General features: G+C 44.1%; 1 protein-coding gene across 2 annotated transcripts in view; it reads right to left on the reverse strand.

Moving 5' to 3' along the window:
- Positions 1-18,575, reverse strand: part of VWF (von Willebrand factor) — a 313,429-nt gene that overhangs the window by 21,778 nt on the left and 273,076 nt on the right. For both annotated transcript variants that reach the window (XM_061582613.1, XM_061582612.1), the window contains 3 exons: positions 14,159-14,269; positions 12,918-13,101; positions 2,514-2,554 (listed from right to left, as the gene is read on the reverse strand). In XM_061582613.1, the coding sequence (XP_061438597.1) occupies positions 2,514-2,554; positions 12,918-13,101; positions 14,159-14,269 (336 nt within the window). The remainder of the gene's footprint in view (positions 1-2,513; positions 2,555-12,917; positions 13,102-14,158; positions 14,270-18,575) is intronic.

Consider the following 18,575-nt stretch of genomic DNA (forward strand, 5'->3'; position numbering starts at 1 on the left):
GAGAGGAAGGGGGAAAGGGGAGGGAAGAGGAAGGGGAAAGGGGAGGGAAGAGGAAGGGGAAAGGGGAGGGAAGAGGAAGGGGGAAAGGGGAGGGAAGAAGAAGGGGGAAAGGGGAGGGAAGAAGAAGGGGGAAAGGGGAGGGAAGAGGAAGGGGGAAGGGAGGGAAGAGGAAGGGCAGGAGGGGAGAGGGGAAGGGAGGTTTGATCATTTGCATGCTTATTCAGTTGAATGGGATTTACTCCTATGGAATCATGCTTAGGATAGGTGACTGACCCAGAGGAGGAAGGAGGGGGAGGATATTGGGTGGGTGGCCACTGAGCAGAGGGAAAGCCCCTTTCCTTTCCAAAAAGTAAACATTGTGAACAGTATCATTATTTTTCAGGGTTACGCCACCTTTTTATTCAACAGCAGACACACTTAGTCTCTGACCCAAATTTAAACCAAAGCTGTCCCTGGCCAAATCCACACCAGACCTTTATTTCACTTTAGACAGTCATGGCTTCCTCCCCAAATCCTGGGAAGTGTAGTTTGTGAAGGGTGCTGTGAGTTGCTAGGAGACGCCCTATTCCCCACACCAAGCTACAATCACCAGAATTCTCTGGAAAGGGGCTGTTAAACCACTCTGGCTACTGGAGCTCTGGACTAGATCAAGATAATCTGTTTCATCCAAGAGTACTTGCAGTTGCTGCGCCACAACCCTCTCAATCACCTTCCCTAAAAAGGAGGTATTTGCGATTGGGCAGTAGTTATCACAAACCAATGGATCCATGGTGGGCTTTTTATTTATTTATTTATATCCCACCTTCCTTCCAAGGAGCTCAAGGTGGCACATATGGTTCTCCTCCCTCTCCACTTTATCCTCACAACAACCCTGTGAGATAGGTTAGGCTGAGAGGCTGTAACTGGCCCAAGGTCACCCAGCAAGCTTCATGGCGGAGTGGGGATTTGAACCCTGCTCTCCCAGGTACTAGTCTAGCATTCTGACCACTACACCAGACGTTTCAGGCGTGGTTGGATCACCACCTCTTTCAGGCTGCTGGGACCATTCCACAAAGACACACTGACTACACCCTGGATCTACTCAGTTATACCTCTCGGCAACCTTTAATAAGCCAAGAAGGAAAAAGTTGAGAAGGCATGTTGCTGGCTGCATTGTTGCAAGCACCTTGTCCACGTCATCAGGCCATATCAACTGAAACTGATCCCAAGAAGTTGCAGCAGACATTGCACTGGACACCTCACTGGGGACTACAGTAAATGTGGGTGGGGTGTCAAGATTGCTTTGCAAAGAATTCACAGTGGGCTTCCAAAGGATCTAAAACTCCATTTCCTGGAACAGAAGTTAACAATACAAACAATACAAAAAAAGCTATGGATACTTGAGGATACAATGGAGGCAAAGGAGTGGGCCTTCTTCGCTGTCCTCACCACCACCAATAGGCACAGTTATCTTGTTTCACTCGTGCCAGGTCAGCCTCACAGCATGTCTTTTGCCACTTGCACTCCAACCATTGTCCAACCTGTTTCACTGCCCTTAGCTCACTGGTGTACCAAGGTGCAAACTGGGCTCCAAAATGCTGGAGTGGGTGCTCAGGGGCAACCATGTCAAGAACCCAACACATGCTATTTTTCCACAGCCTGACAACGGCTTCATCAGGGTCACCTGCTCTAGCTATTGGAAACTTCCCCAGAGTATTCAGGAATCCATAGGATTCCATTAGTCTCTTGGGATGGACCATCTTGATCTGTCTACCACCTCTATGGGGAAGGATGGGAACAGTATATTCAAACTTCACCTGGAGAGAGCCTTCTAAGTGGTGGCCCCCAAATTATGGAATAATCTCCCTGGCAAGGTGTGCCTGGTGCCAAAACTGTTATCTTTTCGGCGCCAGGTCAAGACTTTCCTCTTTTCCCAGGCATTTTAGCATGTGTTTTTAAATTGTTTTTTTTAAAATGTGTTTTTAAATTTGTATATTTGTATATTTGTTTTTAATGTTTTTAATTGTTGCAAACCACCCAGAGAGCTTCGGCTATGGGGCGGTATACAAACGTAATAAATAATAATAATACATGATCAGATTATGACAATGCAGTGACATCCACCCCTTCATCTCCAGACCACCCCTTCCTCCATCTGGAGCAAAAAACCAAGTTAAGGGTATGCCCTGCCCTATGTGTTGGACCAGTGATGACTTGAGATAGCCCCATGGTCATCATGGAGGCCACGAAGTCCCAAGCCAGAACACTAGAGGCAGCCTCAGCATGGCTATTGAAATCACCCAGGACTATCATTCTGGGTTCCTCCAGCACCATAGCTGAGATGACCTCCACCAGATCAGTCAAAGAAGCTGCTGGGCAGCAGGGTGGATAGTACACCAGCAGCAACCCTAGTTTAGGTTAAAGGTTATTAATTCTTGTTTTCAAAGATGGAAGCAAATTAGAAAACAATTTTAATCAGATATCACTTAATTCTGAAGCTGAAGATCACTTCAAAAGTTTATGAATTATCTTACCTCAAAAATGGTGCCATTCAAAACACAGCCGCTAACAGGTTCTACAAGACAGAATATGTGTCTGTTAGTATCAGTGCCTTCAACACAGCTAGAGGGCTTATAATAACACATATTCTACATTTACCTGAAACTGCTGAGTGAGGGCATACAGAGTTTTGGAGTACATTGTCATTAATATGCAGATGACACAGCACTATTTTTCATCTCAAGTAGGTGTGGCAGTGACCATGCTTGGGTGCAGTAATGGAATGGATGACAGCCAAGAAGCTCAAGATCAATCCAGACAAGACAAAGATGCTATTAGTAGATGATGTTCAGCCATTTCTGGATGGGAATGCACTCCTCCTGAAGGTTCATAGCTAGGGTACTCCTGAATCAATTACTATTAATGGTGGCACAAGTGTCCTCCATGACATGGGTGCCTCCTACCAGCTTTGGCTGATGGCCCAGTTACATCTCTGTCTGGATGAAGTTGGCTTCAGTAGTATGTGCCCTGGTAACCTCACAGTTAGATTACTGCATTGCATTGTGTGTGGGTAAACACTAGGGGCAGCCATACTTTTCCCATTCAATTCCCCTGGGAGCGACAGAAGATCATCAAGTCTCATTACTCCCAGAGGGACTTGCTCCAAGTCCCTTCACAGTGCGCAGTGGTAAGGAGCCCATGCACCAGCCGCTCAGGCTGTAGACAGCTGGATACCTTATTTTAGAAATTTTTAAAGGAAAAATGTGTGTGTGTGTGTGTGTGTGTGTGTGTGTGTGTGTGTGTGTGTGTGTGTGTGTGTGTGTGTGTGTGTGTGTGTGTGTGTGTGTGTGTGTGTGTGTGTGTGTGTGTGTGTGTAGAAATGGAGGCAGTGCATAGCCCTCAGATTGTCTCATAATGGAAATGGCCACACTGAGAATTCTGAAGTGGACCACTGAATCAATATGGGCCATGATTTGTCAAGATTGGATCAGGGGAGTCTGCTCTGGAATCAGAGTAGGGCAGTTTCCTTTTCCACCTCTTTGTCTGACTCCTCACTGTTTTAACAAAACCAATAAAATAACTCACCACCAATACCAATTATATTGCTGAAATAAAGCCAGTTTGAATAACCGGAAGTGAATTTTTGTGTGGAAGGACTGTGACTTCTGATCAATTCTGGGACTCAGAACAAATTCCTGGATTCATAATTCTTTAATTCTAAGTGTATTACACTGGGTTTCAGTTGATGGATCTCAAGATTCTAGTAAAAATTGAAGTAGATATCTCAAACCTGAGCCTGATGATTTTAGGGAGCCTGTAAGTATGGCATGAAAGCAAGAGGCCTCGCCGGTTGTTTGTTCCTCAGCAACTGGTATTCATAGAATCATAGAATCATAGAGTTAGAAGGGGCCTTGTAGGCCATCGAGTCTAACCCCCTGCTCACAGCAGGAAATCCACAGCTAGAGCATCTCCCGCAGATAGCTGTCCATCCTCTGCTTGAAAACATCCAGCGAAGGGGATCCCACCACCTCCCTAGGCAGTCGGTTCCATTGCCGAACTGCCCTTACTATAAATAAGTTCCTTCTAATGTCCAATCTGAATCTACACTCCTGCAACTTAAAACCATTAGACCTAGTCCTACCCTCTGGGGCAGCAGAGAACAAATCTGTACCCTCCTCTATGTGACAGCCCTTCAGGTACTTAAAGAGTGCAATCATGTCACCCCTCAGCCTTCTCTTCACCAGACTGAACATGCTGAACATTGAAGTTCCTTCAACCTTTCCTCATAAGACTTGTTCTCCATTCAGAAGTATATGGCCTCTGTACATGGAGTTTCCCACTTAAGTATCTTTACCAATAGCTGTTAAAGAATGTCGTTCCTAATTAGGGGCGTATTTGCCCCCACCATAATTACAGGGAAGACTTGGGAACATTCTCGAATCAAGTGCTAGGAGCCACGTGAGATCAATCATCCTATCAGGGAGGGCGCTGAGCAGCAGATATAAGGCTGCTCTGTTCTTCCCGCGCTTGCCTTTTTGCCTCGCGGCAGCTGCGTTTAATCCTCATTCCACGTTGCTCTGTTGGCGGCTTTGGCGTTCGTTCGGAGATTTTTCATGGCTTGTGATTCCTTTGCCTCTCGTTTTCCTTTTCGAGCCTTTACTTACTATTATCCGATCTCCGACGATCAGCTGGGTGTCGGGAGTCCGCCTACGCGCCCGCGGCGGCGGGGCGGCAATCCCGCTTCCTTATTTCCTGGTTTAGTTCCCTTTAGTGTTATTGCCTTTTAAGTTTCAGTTACGAGGGTTTGAGTTGGTTGGTTGGTTGTTCCTGTTTTAGTTTGTGTGTCTTAAATTAATTCTGCCTTTGCTTTAGTTAACGTTGAGATATTTGCCCCCCCCTCCAGTTATTCTTGTTGCGTAATTCCATTTAGATTGTTAATCCTTTTGGTTACTTTGGTAGTTACCTAATTAATTTTAGAGCAAAGGTTTAAAGATATAATAAGTATTGTTTCTGTTAATTTAATAACTAAGGTATTCCATTACTTTAAAATTCATTTACTAGTTGTTATTTATTCCGTTTATTAGTGTTAAAAATATAAATTACCCCCCCTTCCCACTTCCCTTTACTTTCAATCCTTTTTCCACTTTCCCTTTGTATATAATAAATAAATAAATGTATAAGTAAATAAGTAAATAAATAAAATATATAAATAACCAAAGAGGTTGGGTTAATTTATTAGTTGTAGTGTTATAGGCACTTGGTGTATGCTAATTATTATTATAATTTGTTGACTCCATAATTAGATTATAATAGCATTTTGGTCTTTTGTATAATTGTTGTTGTTTATTGTTTCTTACAAAATGCCCCCCAGGAAGGCTCAGTGGAAAAAAGGGGTGCGGGTGGTCAAGCAAACTACAAAGCGCCCTCTACCACAGGAGAACCTGTCTTCTGACAAAGAGGAGGATTTTGGGACCATCCATGCCTTGGTGGCTAGGGTGGAGGCGTTGGAAAAGGAATGCAGACAGCCCCTGGATGCTGAGGCTGGCACAAGTACCGCTCCAGCAGGTAAGAAATCTGCACAGTTGGCTTCCAAAAAGTCTAAAAATCGTATTCTTGCTGATTTAGTTTCTAGAATCGGGGTTCTGGAAGCTGCGGTACCCAGTGAGGAGCCAGCAATCTGTACGCATACTGCGTGTTTACCAGCTGATCAAGCACCTATTTCTGCTGTCACACCTTCAGTTCTGTCAGCTGCCGGGCATATGCGAAGTCAGCAGCCAGTTCCGCATGATGCTGCAGCGTTTACTCCAATGGTTTCTGGGTTTGCAGCACCTTCTGTGATTGCCTCTCCTTCGGCCTATACAGGTGAGCAAATCATGCACTCACAAGCTCGCAATACACATCCACAGGATTCCACTGCCCTTAACAGGGATATACAAACAGCTGATTCTCCTTCATTGGGAGCAGGTGCCCACCCAGTAGTGTTTATGGGAGGGGTGTTGGTACCCCAGCACCCACAGCTTCCTTGGCCGGCGGCTGCAGTGAGTCCTTGGCAGCCGCCTTCGATTTCCTCTTCTCAATCACCTGCTTCTTTGTCCCTTCCATATGGGGTTTATCCTCAAGGCGATACGAACAAAGAAAAAATTTGGAGGGGAGAGTATATTGACTTGCTTACTCTCCTGTTTCGTGAGCACGAGGCTAAGCCTAAGGACGGTCAGGAAGGGAAAGAGCGTGAGGCAGTGATCAAAAGGAAGGTGGATAGGGTGTGGCCTAATTGGTTGAACGCCTATACGATTTATATGGGTGTTATGACACAGGCTTATCCATCTAGGGCTTTATCCATGATAAAATATCAGGATATAGTGCATCGGGCCTTCCGAGAATTCTCTGGAACCGCTTGGCTTAGGTATGATCAGCATTTTAGACAAAGAGCAGCATTAGATCCCACCCTTCGTTGGGACATTGAACATACTGGACTGTGGCTACGTTCTATGACCTCCGCCAGGCCCTCTCTTGGAGATAGGGCCGATAGTGGGCATTTATTGGCACGTGCGCAGACTTCCGCCTCTGGCTACAGCCAAGGCGGGCAGTGGGTTCAATCCCAACAAGTCTGCTGGACATTTAATAGCAATGGCCGATGCTCAAGACGTCCCTGTAGGTTCCGACATGTTTGAGCACTGTGCGGAGGCAACCACTCTAGTTCCTCTTGCCAGAGGGCACGTACAGCTCCACAGGGTACAGGGGAGCACCCACAGCCAAAACGTGGTCTGGCAATAGCGGCTGTACGTCGCAAGGCCAGTAGCCCGATCAAGCTGGCTCCTTTGGCGAAGCTGTTAGAGCATTATCCCAATCGGCAGGCTGCTAGTTTTATACTCCAGGGTTTTACGGATGGTTTTCGTATCCCTTATGAGGGTCCTAGGATTGCTACATCGCTAGTCAATCAGCCCTCTTATAGTAATTTAGCGCCTGTAGTTTTGGCCAAGCTTCATGAGGAGATATTTGCTGATCGGATATCAGGCCCCTTCCGTTTTCCTCCTTTGGAAATTTTGAGGATTTCCCCTTTAGGTATTATCCCTAAGAAGCAGGCTGGAGAATATCGCCTGATTCATAATTTGTCATTCCCAAAAGGGGCCTCTGTCAATGATGGCATTTCCCCATTATTTGCATCAGTTAGATATACTTCTTTTGACGAGGTGGTTAGAGTAGTTAGAAAAGCTGGAAGGGGTGCTTTAATGGCAAAGTGTGATATAAAATCTGCTTTTCGCCTTTTGCCAGCACACCCTGAGGATGGGGATTTGCTTGGTTTTAAATTTCAAGATCAGTTTTACATTGACAGAGCTATGCCAATGGGCTGTTCTGTGTCATGCACTGCTTTGGAAGCATTTAGCACATTTCTAGAATGGGCATTGAGGAGGAAAGCATCGTCCTCCTTTTCTGCTCATTATCTTGATAATTTTTTTTTATTTGTGGGACCGGCCGTGTCTTTTCATAGCCTTCATTTGATGCAATCTTTTGACAATTTAACTGACGAATTGGGAGTTCCGTTAGCTCCCGAAAAGTCAGAGGGCCCTACTACTTCCCTTATTATCTTAGGGATTCAGTTAGATACTGTGACTCAGTCCTCACGTTTGCCGCTTGAGAAGTTGGTAGTACTGCGTCAACTGCTCTGTTTAGTAATAGGGTTGAAAAAGATCACACTGGCCCGGTTACAGGAACTTGTGGCCACTTAGTTTTTGCTTCCAAAGTTATTTCCCCTGGTCGTGCGTTCCTCAGGCGTTTATGTGATGCCATGAAGGGAGTTCACTCTCACTTCCATTTCATAAGGATCACGTCAGGGATGAGAGAGGATTTGTACATGTGGCTTGCATTCCTGAAGGATTTCAATCACCTTTCCTTTTGGAGGGAGGAATTAATCTTAGAAGCGAAATTACCGGTGCATTCTGACGCTGCCGGATGCATTGGCTTTGGGGTCATCTTTAGAGCCCAGTGGTGTGCTGAGCGATGGCTTGACAGTTGGCGAGATATCGGAATTACTTCTGATTTGACATTTTTGGATTTTTTTCCAATTGTGGTCGCTGTTCGTATCCGGCCAAAGGCATTTACAAACCGCACAGTGCACTTCTGGTGCAATAATATTTCCACAGTTAGCGTGATTAATGCCCAAACTTCTAAGTCTCCTCGTGTCATGCGCTTGGTGCGCGCTTTTGTGTTGCAATGCTTGCGCTTTAATATTTTATTCCTGGCCAGACATGTTCCAGGTTTGCAGAATACAGTAGCTGATGCACTTTCACGCTTACAGATGGCGCGCTTTCGGAAGCTTGCACCTGGAGCGGCTCTGGATCCTGTACCAATCCCACCTTTCCTGTGGAACCTTGGCAACTAGAAGTTGGGGTTGCGATTGCCGTCGCTTTGGCTCCCAGTACTCAAAATGCGTATGAGCGTTCATTTGCTAAGTTCCAGACTTTCCGTATAGGCACGGAGCTGCCTTTGGAGTGGCCTATTCCTGTGGAGCATTTATTGAAGTTTATGACACATTTAAAAGGGCACAATAATTCTGTTTCTACTATCGCTGGTCACCTCTCGGCACTAGCCTTTATTTCCAAGGAAAGGGGGCTGCCGGATCATTCTGTAGATTTTAGGGTCAGATAGGTCCTTGTGGGTTGGTCGCGTTCCGCTCCCAGGTCCGCTGGCCGGAGGAGGCCAATCACGCCCGATGTCCTCCTCCAGATCCTGGCACTATTTAATTCTTTATGCTCATCTCAGTATGAGTTGCACCTGTTCGCCGCAGTAACTCTGACGATGTTTTATGGTGCTTTTCGCCCTAGCAAAGTATTGCCCCCTTCTAAGTGCGATGTGACTTATCGAGCCTTATGCTTTGGCAATTGCACATTCGGTGCAGATATAGTGAGGTTTTCACTGCGGGTCTCTAAGACCGATCAAAGGGCCATGGCAGTATTCGTGCTTTTACGAAGTCGCCAGGTCCAGGTATTGTGCCCTGTGTCTGCAATGCGACAATTCTTATCCATTCGGCCAGCGGGCCAGCGTTATTTGTTCATACATATGGATGGTACTGCCCTGACTCAATTTCAATTTTGGGCCGTTGTTCAGCGGGCCTTGTTGGCCAGTGGTCGCGATGCTGGAGTCTATGGGCTGCATTCTTTCCGGATTGGTGCAGTTACAGCTGCGGCCCTTGTGGGCATGAGTATCAGCGAGATACAGGCAATCGGAAAGTGGTGTTCTGATGCATTTAAGTCTTACGTCAGGTTTTAACAGATGACTTTGTTTTTGTTTCCTGTAGGTTTGACAAACATCCCAATTCCCATCAGGATCGTCTTGTGTGGCCACTCAATTGTGTTTTGGGCTCATCGGAGGGCATCCTCGTCTGTTTATGGAACACAGCTGCAGCTTTCTGCCACAGCTATGATTCAGTGGGAAGCCCGGAGGGGCATGTTATGGGATGCATTGCTGCCTGCTGTGTGCCGGATCATGTCATTGGCTGACAGACCGCACATATTGTTAATTCATTTGGGTGAAAATGATTTGGTGCAGCGTCCTGGGTTGGATTTGCTGCTAAAAGTTACGCATGATCTCACGTGGCTTATTAGATCATATCCCCATCTTCTGCTTGTATGGTCTGAAATGCTTGTTAGAAGGGTTTGGAGGGGTGCTGTTCACCCCAATAAGATAGATAGAGCTAGGAAATGGGTCAATAGGAAGGTTAGGGATTTAGTTTTGTCTCTTGGTGGGGCAGTTATTTCTCATGATAGGATTAGGTTCCATGCCCCACATCTATTTCGAGATGATGGTGTTCATCTTTCTGAGCAAGGGTGTGACCTGTTTTTGGAGGATCTTATGGGGGGATTAAGGGGATTGTTATCCTCATTGGGTGGAGGGGACCAAGCTTAAGCTGATCCCTTCTTGTGGCATAGAATTCGGGCAGGTGAGGTATATGGGGGTTAAAATTAGGTGGTTAAGGCATCATGAAAAAGGGGCACTTCCTAGGGAACCATCAGGGCTTTGTGTCCGGTGGGGATCTGTGTTGTGTCCTTGTGGGACCGGCTTGCGCATCATGGTGAACGCCTGTACGGCGGGGCCATGGTGTGGGGGTTGGAACCACACAGCTGGCTCCAGGAGCAAGGAGGGAGGAATTCACCCACGTCCTTGACTATAGAGTCACGTGATGATGAGAAGTGATGCCTTAAGAAGGTGAGGGTGTAATCCCTCATTGTTAGGTTTACCCTCACCTGCCCAAAAAAATATAGATTTGAATAATTGGCTGTATTGCATTGGATTTAGGATGTTATATTTTAATAAATATAACATTATACCAGTTTGGTGTCACGAGTCTTCTTTGTGTGGGGGCAATAATGTATTCTCATTTCTTTAAAAGAATCCTCCAGTCAGCTTGGAACAGGAAGGAACAGTTGTTCTTACCATAAATGGTATTTTTTCATGGATGACAAGAGGTCTCCAAGCAGGTAGTGTAGCTCCCCCTACAGCGCAGAGACAGGAAATGCTTCAGCAAATACTTTTGCCCCTCCCCTTTTGTTGAGGCTCAGTTCATTTCTTGGAAAAGCCATAGAGACCAGCCTCAACAGAAATTAAAGACTCAAACATACTACATGAATAAAGAACACTGAACCACACAACAATGTGTTAGGAACAAGGTCAACTGACCAACAATGTGTTAGGAACAAGGTCAGTGGATGAATAAAGAAATAGTAGGAAAGGGATCATGGCAGTCACTAACTTGATCCCAGCCACCACAATTTGCAGAGACACACAAATACTCTAAGGGTGGGCCCTTGCCATCCATGAAGAAATAGCATTTACAGTAAGAACAACTGTTCCTTCTCTCATGGATGACAGAGGTCTCCAAGTGGGACATATTAAAGCTGCAGACCTAGGGTGGGCATAAAACTTGTTGCAGAACTCTGTGCCCAAATGCTGCCTCCACTGAGACATATAGATCAATTTTATACTGTTTTGTGAAAGTACTGGGTATGGACCATGTTGCTGCCCTGCAAATATCTATTACCAGAGCATTAGCTGAGAAAGCCACTGATGTAGCAGCAGATCTGGTAGAGTGAGCTGTAATGCGCAGTGGTGATGGCAGGTGTAGGGCCTCATATGCTATAGAGATACAAACTCTGATCCAATGAGCTAGAGTTGAACTTGTAACTTTTTTGCCTATAGGGGCAGGGTGGGATTCAGATCACCTAAATGGTTTGGTTCCGTTAATGTATACCTTCAATGCCTGTCTGATGTCTAATGAGTGCCATGCCCTCTCTTTGGGGTGAGAAGGGCTAGGACAGAAAGAAGGTAGAATTATTTCCTGTTGCCTGTGGAAGGTCATGTTTACTTTGGGAATGAATGCTGGGTTAGTGCAGAACATTACCCTGTCTTTATGGAAAATACTAGGTGCTTCTCAACAGATAGGGCCTGTAGCTCAGACATCCTACATGTTGTTGTAATAGCCACTAGAAAAATTACTTTGAAGGAAAGAATTCTTCAGGGAACTGTTCCCAAAGGCTCGAAGAGAGGTTTCTGTAAAGCAGAAAGCACAGAATGTAGATTCTAGGTTGGAAAATGGTGCTGGACTGGTGGACTGATGACTATGGCTCCCTGAGAAATCTCTTTAGTATAGGATGGGAACCAAGAGATTCAGAACGCAGTACTTGTAAGACTAAAGATAAGGGTGATGCTTGCCTCTTCAGTGTATTGGGATGCAGACCCATTTGTAGACCTTCTTGTAGAAATAATAGCACTTTGGCCACAGCTGCTGACTCGGGAAAAATGTCTTGACTATTACACCAACGAGAGAATGCCTTCCACATACCCTGATAACTACTGATAGTTGAAGGGTGCCTTGCAGCTATGATAGTATCCACTACTGCTGATGGAATCCCTGACTTTTGCAGTCGCTTGAGCTCAATTTCCAGACAGTCAGCTGAAGCCGCTGTGGGTCTGGATGGAGGAGAGGACCCTGGTGACTACCTCCACCAGCTTGGTCAGAGAACCTGCTGAGCAATAGGGTGGAAGGTACACCAGCAGAAGCCCTAGATTACTGTCACCTTGGCCCTACACCAGCCAACTTCAAGACAGAAGGATTTCCTGGTGATAGATATGGACCACAACAACTCCCCCCCCATCCCTGCAGCCTGTGCTGATGCTGCACCAAATGTCCGGGTGGGCACTGCTGGTCAGATCAACTGCTCCCAGCTCACCCACCTAGGTCTCAGCAATACAACCAGATAAACACCCAGTGGGCACAGCAGATGAACAACCAAGAACTCATCCATGGGAGGAATGGAAGCGAGGAACAAGCCTTGCCCTTATCTTCCATAGTAACTCATCATCTCCCCATGTCTACACCTCCATATACCCATGATAACTCAAATTGGGTTAGCATCGCTCATGTCCCACCTTCCCAAAACTTATCCCAAAGATATGATAGAAACAACAGCCACCAATAAAATTTTCCACAACTGATTATCTCAGAGGACAGAATTAGGAACAGCGTTACTGAAAGTACACAAGACCCACCCAGTCCCTAACACACTGGAGCACATCTACTGTCCGCATCTCATGCCCAGAGAGGGCCAGCCTTCTGTCAGTTACAAACTCTCATTCTGAAAGCATCTGGCAACTTTCTCCTATCATACAGTTTACTGCACAGACACTCACCCTCCAACACCACAGCCAAGACTGCATGCACCTTAGGCCCTCCCCACTATCCAACCTCCTCTAGGTTGGAGGGAAAAATAGAAGGGTGGTAGTGTCCCTAGGGACAACTAAGTTGAAATCAAACTGTTGAGCATCTTCTGTGGCTCACACCAGAAGTATGAATTTGACTCTCAAACTGATTTTCCTCCAAAGAAATGCATAAGAAACTAGTTCAGATATGTAATCTCTTTCATTTTTGATAGACCATTCCTTACTGCAACGGCATGAAGGACAGCAGTCAGTCTTTTGGTTGCAGTGCAGCTCTGTTCCAAATGGGCAACTGGGGGGCTCCATCTGTGTGCATGAAATGTTTTTTGTCTGAATAAAGACCTCCTCATTCACCCGGACACATTCTCTGATGATGCATGGGTTTGAGGGCAATTGCCATTCAGAGCCAACCTATAAATGAAACACATGAACAGGATTAGTGCGGAATGAAGACTGCCTTTCTCTTTTAAAGTGGTGGAGGGAGATGACATTCCTTTGTAGGCTTTTCTATTGCAGTGCTGCAATGCAGGTGAACATCCTCTCCTCCTCAATATTCACTGCAAAGCAGACTAGGATTCTGCTCACTACTGCAAGCAAGAGGAAGTGAATAGCAACAGCTTCATGAAATCACTGGACCAGCTAGGGTGGAAGATTCCAGATCTGTGAACTTATCGGTGTCCCAAAGGTCTTAAAAGCAATAGAAGCTGTCATATATCAACCCTCAATTGCCTGAATAAAAAAAAAAAGATGACCAGATGAGATTTATAAATAATAAGTTCTCATGTTAAAGTAAAGTCAGCTCTAAAACAGAGGCAACTAATGGAGTCTGAGATAATGTATGTGAAGTGCTCTCAACAATTAAAAAAAAACTTTGTGGTATGACAAGTTAGTGCTGTTCCTCTTTCATCCAATGAAACCCAGGCTACTATGTCAGCCTGCTATCAGGTCTTGCTGTTGCTAAATGTTAGATTAATCATTAGAAAATGACTACCATCCAGGATCTGATTATGCCTGTTAAGTGTCAATCTGGTTTGTATCAACAAAACCTGACTGGGCAAAGGTAGAAATGATATTGGTCTCTTAATTATGCCCTAGGTGGCTTCTCAATAGAGCATCAGTGTCATATTCATCACCTTTTTGAAGAATCCCAATTGTGTTTGTATCTGGTGTAGAGCAGATAACCCCAAGATTAGAGATTTTGTTGAATACCACGTGCCTTGTTACCTAAGAGACCTGCTGGTTGAGATCTAGTGTTCAGGTCCTCAGGGCTTTTAAATCCTAGGGGGCTTCAACATCTGTCCTGAGACATCCTTGTCAGAAGCAGCTCAGGGAGGTATCCCAGAAGGTTAGATGTCCACCACCCCTCATCTATTAGTTTTTGTGCTCTGGGCTGGATACATTGATAATGATATGTGAGTGGGGGAAGATGTCAGCAGTGCTCTTTTCATGGTCCAACCCACAGACTTACTTTGTGCCAATGGACATCTTCATCTCCCTGAGGCCAATGAAATGCCTCATCACACATAGCCTTGAGACATTTCCCACAGCATGCTCCTTCTTTGTTGACATACTTATATCCCTGGAAAACATTGGAAAAAGACATTGTGATAGTACATCAGAAACAGAGATGAGTTAGAAACTTGTTTTCCCTTTTAGCCAGTGCATAGTTATGGCCCTGCAAAGCAGGAAAAAAGTATTTTTTAAGAGTCAAGTGTAGTGTATCGGGTCAGTGTTATTTTGACTGTGATTGAGTATGTCTTTAATCTATTGTTCTGCCAGTGATTATTTAGGGCTGCCTGGAAAACACATTCAGGCATGCCCCCTGTGGGTTTTTCTTCCTGTTCTTTCTTCTTTTTCTAGAATATTCAGTAAAGAAAATGCTGGCTGCAGAAAACTCTGACTCCTGTTTTTTTTGGCTAAAGGGCAGCAGGAGAACTTAACGTCAATCAAGGAGCTAGAGCAAATAACACAAACTTAACACCTCATGGCTGCCCTTCTGCAACTCTGTGTACCAGATTGTTCTTGGTATCTAGAGCTTGGAAAAGTTACTTTTCCAAGCTCTAAAAAGCCAAGCAATCTTCTTTCCCAGCAGGAGTCAGGAGATGCCTCCCTCCTCCAACACCTGATCCAGGTGGGAGCTGGCATGGAAACTGCCTGAGGCGCCCATACCTGGGAGAAGGGCTGCTTGTGCTTGCCATTGCCGAGGAGGTTGAGGGGGAGGAGGGAGAGTCAGCACTATAGGAGGAGTTGCCTGTTCTCTGAGGCTGGGGTTGCTCCCTGAAGGCCTGTTTTGGAGTTGTTTGTGAGGTGTGTGGTTTGTTTCACCCATTTCTGCCTCACTGATGTGCCTTTTGCACTATATCTCCTTAAGTTCCTGCTTCTCTCTGTGTATGCTGTGTGTGTTTGGGGGGTTATTGGTGGTTGCCATTGCCTGGGCGTGTTGACGGTACTTGCAGGGCTCTCATCTGGGACACTCTGTGTGCTTGGTGGGTTCCTGTGTGTTTGTTTATATGGTTGTGCTATGTCACAATGTTCATGTATGTGGCTTCTCTATGTGTTTACATTCCTTTGCTCTCATTTGTGACTCACTTCCCATACAAGATCTCTGACTGGTCCCATGGTACAAATATGAACTATAAAATCCTTGAGAAGAATTCCATGTGTAACAATTGAAGGGAATTCCAAAACAGATGCTGGCTGAGCTGACTCTATTTTGAATGCTTATTTTCCCTCTGCCTGGCATGAGCTCCTGAGTGAGTTTGGAATAGATGTAAGTTACAGTGGCTTCCTGTAGTTAGGAATGCTCTGTAAGAGGTGTACATAATAAATATGAATATATTGTAGAAAGGAAATATAAGCTGCATTTGGATGCAATGCTTAACGATGGTTTGGTGCTACATAAATGAATCTAACCTCCTCCCATGCTCACACTCCCCCCTCTTCTCCTACCTACCCAGTCAAAAGAAGGAGTTTGGAATCTTTTGCTTCTGCTTTCAGTTCTGCTTTTATGGCTTCTTGTTTTTATGAAGACTGGGAACTATGGTTAACACTAACTAAGGTTAGTTTCAGAACAACTTGAAACCATGGGTTATGAACCTGACTTAAGAAAAAGAAAAAAGAATAACTCTCAGCACCCTTAACAAACTAGTTCCCAGGATTCTTTGGGAGAAGCCATGGTTGTTTAAAGTGGCATGAATGTGGTTTTAAATGTTTAGCTCAGAGGGGGCCTAACTTAGATCCATTAATTTCAATGAGTCTTCTCTGAGTAGGGATGGGGGAGAAATTCGATTCAGTTTGCATTTAAAGCTGAATTTATGAATTTTGCACTTTCTGAAACAATCTGAGAACTGAAAAACAGCCATTGTTCATAATCTGCACTGATCTGAATTTTGTGATGCAGTTCGCCAACCAAGCAATGTTTAAAAAAATGAATATATTAGGGGAAAGGTTACATAAAAATGAATATATTAGTGAAAATATCATACAAAATGCATTATGTTAGGAGAATTTGCTTGCAAAAATGTGTACATTAGATAAAACAGTATGCAAAATGTGTTTATTAGGAGAAATTTGCACTAAAATGTTCATAAGGATTTTTTAAAACAAAAATTCACAAATTGCTGCAGAAATTGGAAAAATTAGGAACAGAGAGAACCAAAGTTGATGGATCCTTTGATTCCTAATTCTGATTAGAGCTTAGATGGATACAACTTTGTATCAGCTCAGTTTTCTGCTAATCTGGATGTTTTCCTGCCAGAATGTCTGCTTTTCTTGTGTTGCTTGTCTAGTTATATTATACTTTTGGGTTTTAGAGTTTTAACAAAGATTTAAAGCACAAGATGTTTCTGTGATAAATATTCCTAAAGTTGGTCATATGGACAACATGAAGATCACGATCTGCAAGACTTGTGGGAGAAAATAATAATAATGCTTGTGCCAGGAGATAATGGTTTATGTAATTTTCTGTGCTGAGCAGGTGATTTGGGAGAAATAATAACCCGCAGCTGCGGGGAGACTAGTTCATATTTATTCTGTTACAATAACTCTTTTGACCTTCATTGCCAAAACAAATACAATCCAACTGTGAGACAGAAGATTACTTCACACTTACACCTTTCACTATGTTGTCTCTGCATGTAAAGTCACAGCTGGGGGCATTCTGGTGACAATACTCATATTACGGAATAGTGTCCTCAAAAAGGCCCACCAGTGTCTCACTACTTGCTTTCTACCAACTGATAAAACTGTTTTTATTTACTGAGGATGTTTAGATGTATTCATGTAGCTATTATTTTTATGGCTTTGTTTGATTTTTTTTAACATTCTTATCACTGTGTGTTTTGTTCTTTATATGGAAATGTCTGAGATCACTTCCTTATCCTGGGATCGAAGCAGTTTAAGACTGAGGCAAGAGTGTTAAATCTGGAGTGGTGCATGACTGTGTAGGTAGGTTCCGTCTGGGTCAGGCAGGCAGAAGAGCTAGAGTTTCAGACAAAGAGAAGCCAAGCCAAGACAGATATGAACTGGAAGTAGCACTGCTCTGCCAACAATTTTGTATCTCCTACGAGTCCTGCTTTCATTTTATCTCCTGGGGGCCAGAGGGTGAAGGGATTCTTGATTTGCGGTGTGGTATAGAGGTTCACCCAGGATCTCAAGTGAGCCATATGAATGACTCATGAATGAGTTAGGCTGCTTAACAGGTGCTTCAGACAGGGTCCTAAGTATCTTCCCTGGATGAAGTACTCCTAGGATACAGGTCAGACTGACTCCTGACAGGTAATCGTGATGTCTCATTGGCCTTAACAGGACCTACTTAAGAATAGGAATAAGTCTCATTGGCCTTAACAGGACCTACTTAAGTATAGATGCATGTAGGGTTATACTGCATGAGAGTGAACTATGAGCCAGAAAGCCCTTAGTTTACATCGCACTTTAGCCATAAATGTAATGTGGCCTTAGGGAAACCACTATTCCTTAATGCTGCTGGCAGGTCCATTCCTTGATTAAAGCCATAATTTTCAATGCCCTGGGCTAACTACAGACTACCTCTCCCCAACACTTATACTTGGATTAGCAGGTAAGAGGAATCCTGGAAGGAAGATCTCTAGTCTGCCTGTGGCTGTATGCAATGAAGGTGATAGAAAATAAAACTCCACATCTACTAATCTTAGTCTGAATCCAGACTCGTCCTTATAAGAATCCCAGGCTTCTGAACATAACCCTTCAGTCTTGGTTTCCCATATGTAATATGGGGATAATAAAACTAACCTATCTTACACAGTTGTAATGATTACTGAGAAAATGTATGCAAACTGATTTGCGTACTTCAGAGGTGATAAATGAATAATATTGTCTTCAACATATAAGATGACTCAGTGCCTTGACAAAGCCTTACTTCTTAACCTGTTCAATATTGTATTTAAGAATTAAATGAGCTCCTTTCATTCAAATTCCTTAAAATAATTTTCCTTTTGATCTTTATTACATCTAATGGTAGATGAAATCTCATGCTGAACATCTGGGGAAACTTTGTGACTTCAAATAAAACTGTCAGATTGAAATGTTAGTGATTAAACATAGATTTCATGGTCAACCTCTATTCTACTAATAATATATCACATCTCAGTACAAGCGAAGCAAATATTTTGGATTTCCTATGTAATCCACTTGTCAAAAGGTCAATTTACACATGATTAGGCAATTGTGTATGATTAAAGTGTGTATATCTGAAAATCAGGAATAGAACTATTTATAATCCCACCATCCTGCATTGACAGTAGTTATATTATGAATGCAGTTTACATCTCCCAGGTAGCAAGAATTAAAAAGCATATATCAGGAAATAAATGCACTCTCTTTTGTTTGTACAGGGTGGATTTTAAAGT

Source organism: Rhineura floridana, chromosome 8 (genome assembly GCF_030035675.1).
Source record: "Rhineura floridana isolate rRhiFlo1 chromosome 8, rRhiFlo1.hap2, whole genome shotgun sequence".
Taxonomy (NCBI): domain Eukaryota; kingdom Metazoa; phylum Chordata; class Lepidosauria; order Squamata; family Rhineuridae; genus Rhineura; species Rhineura floridana.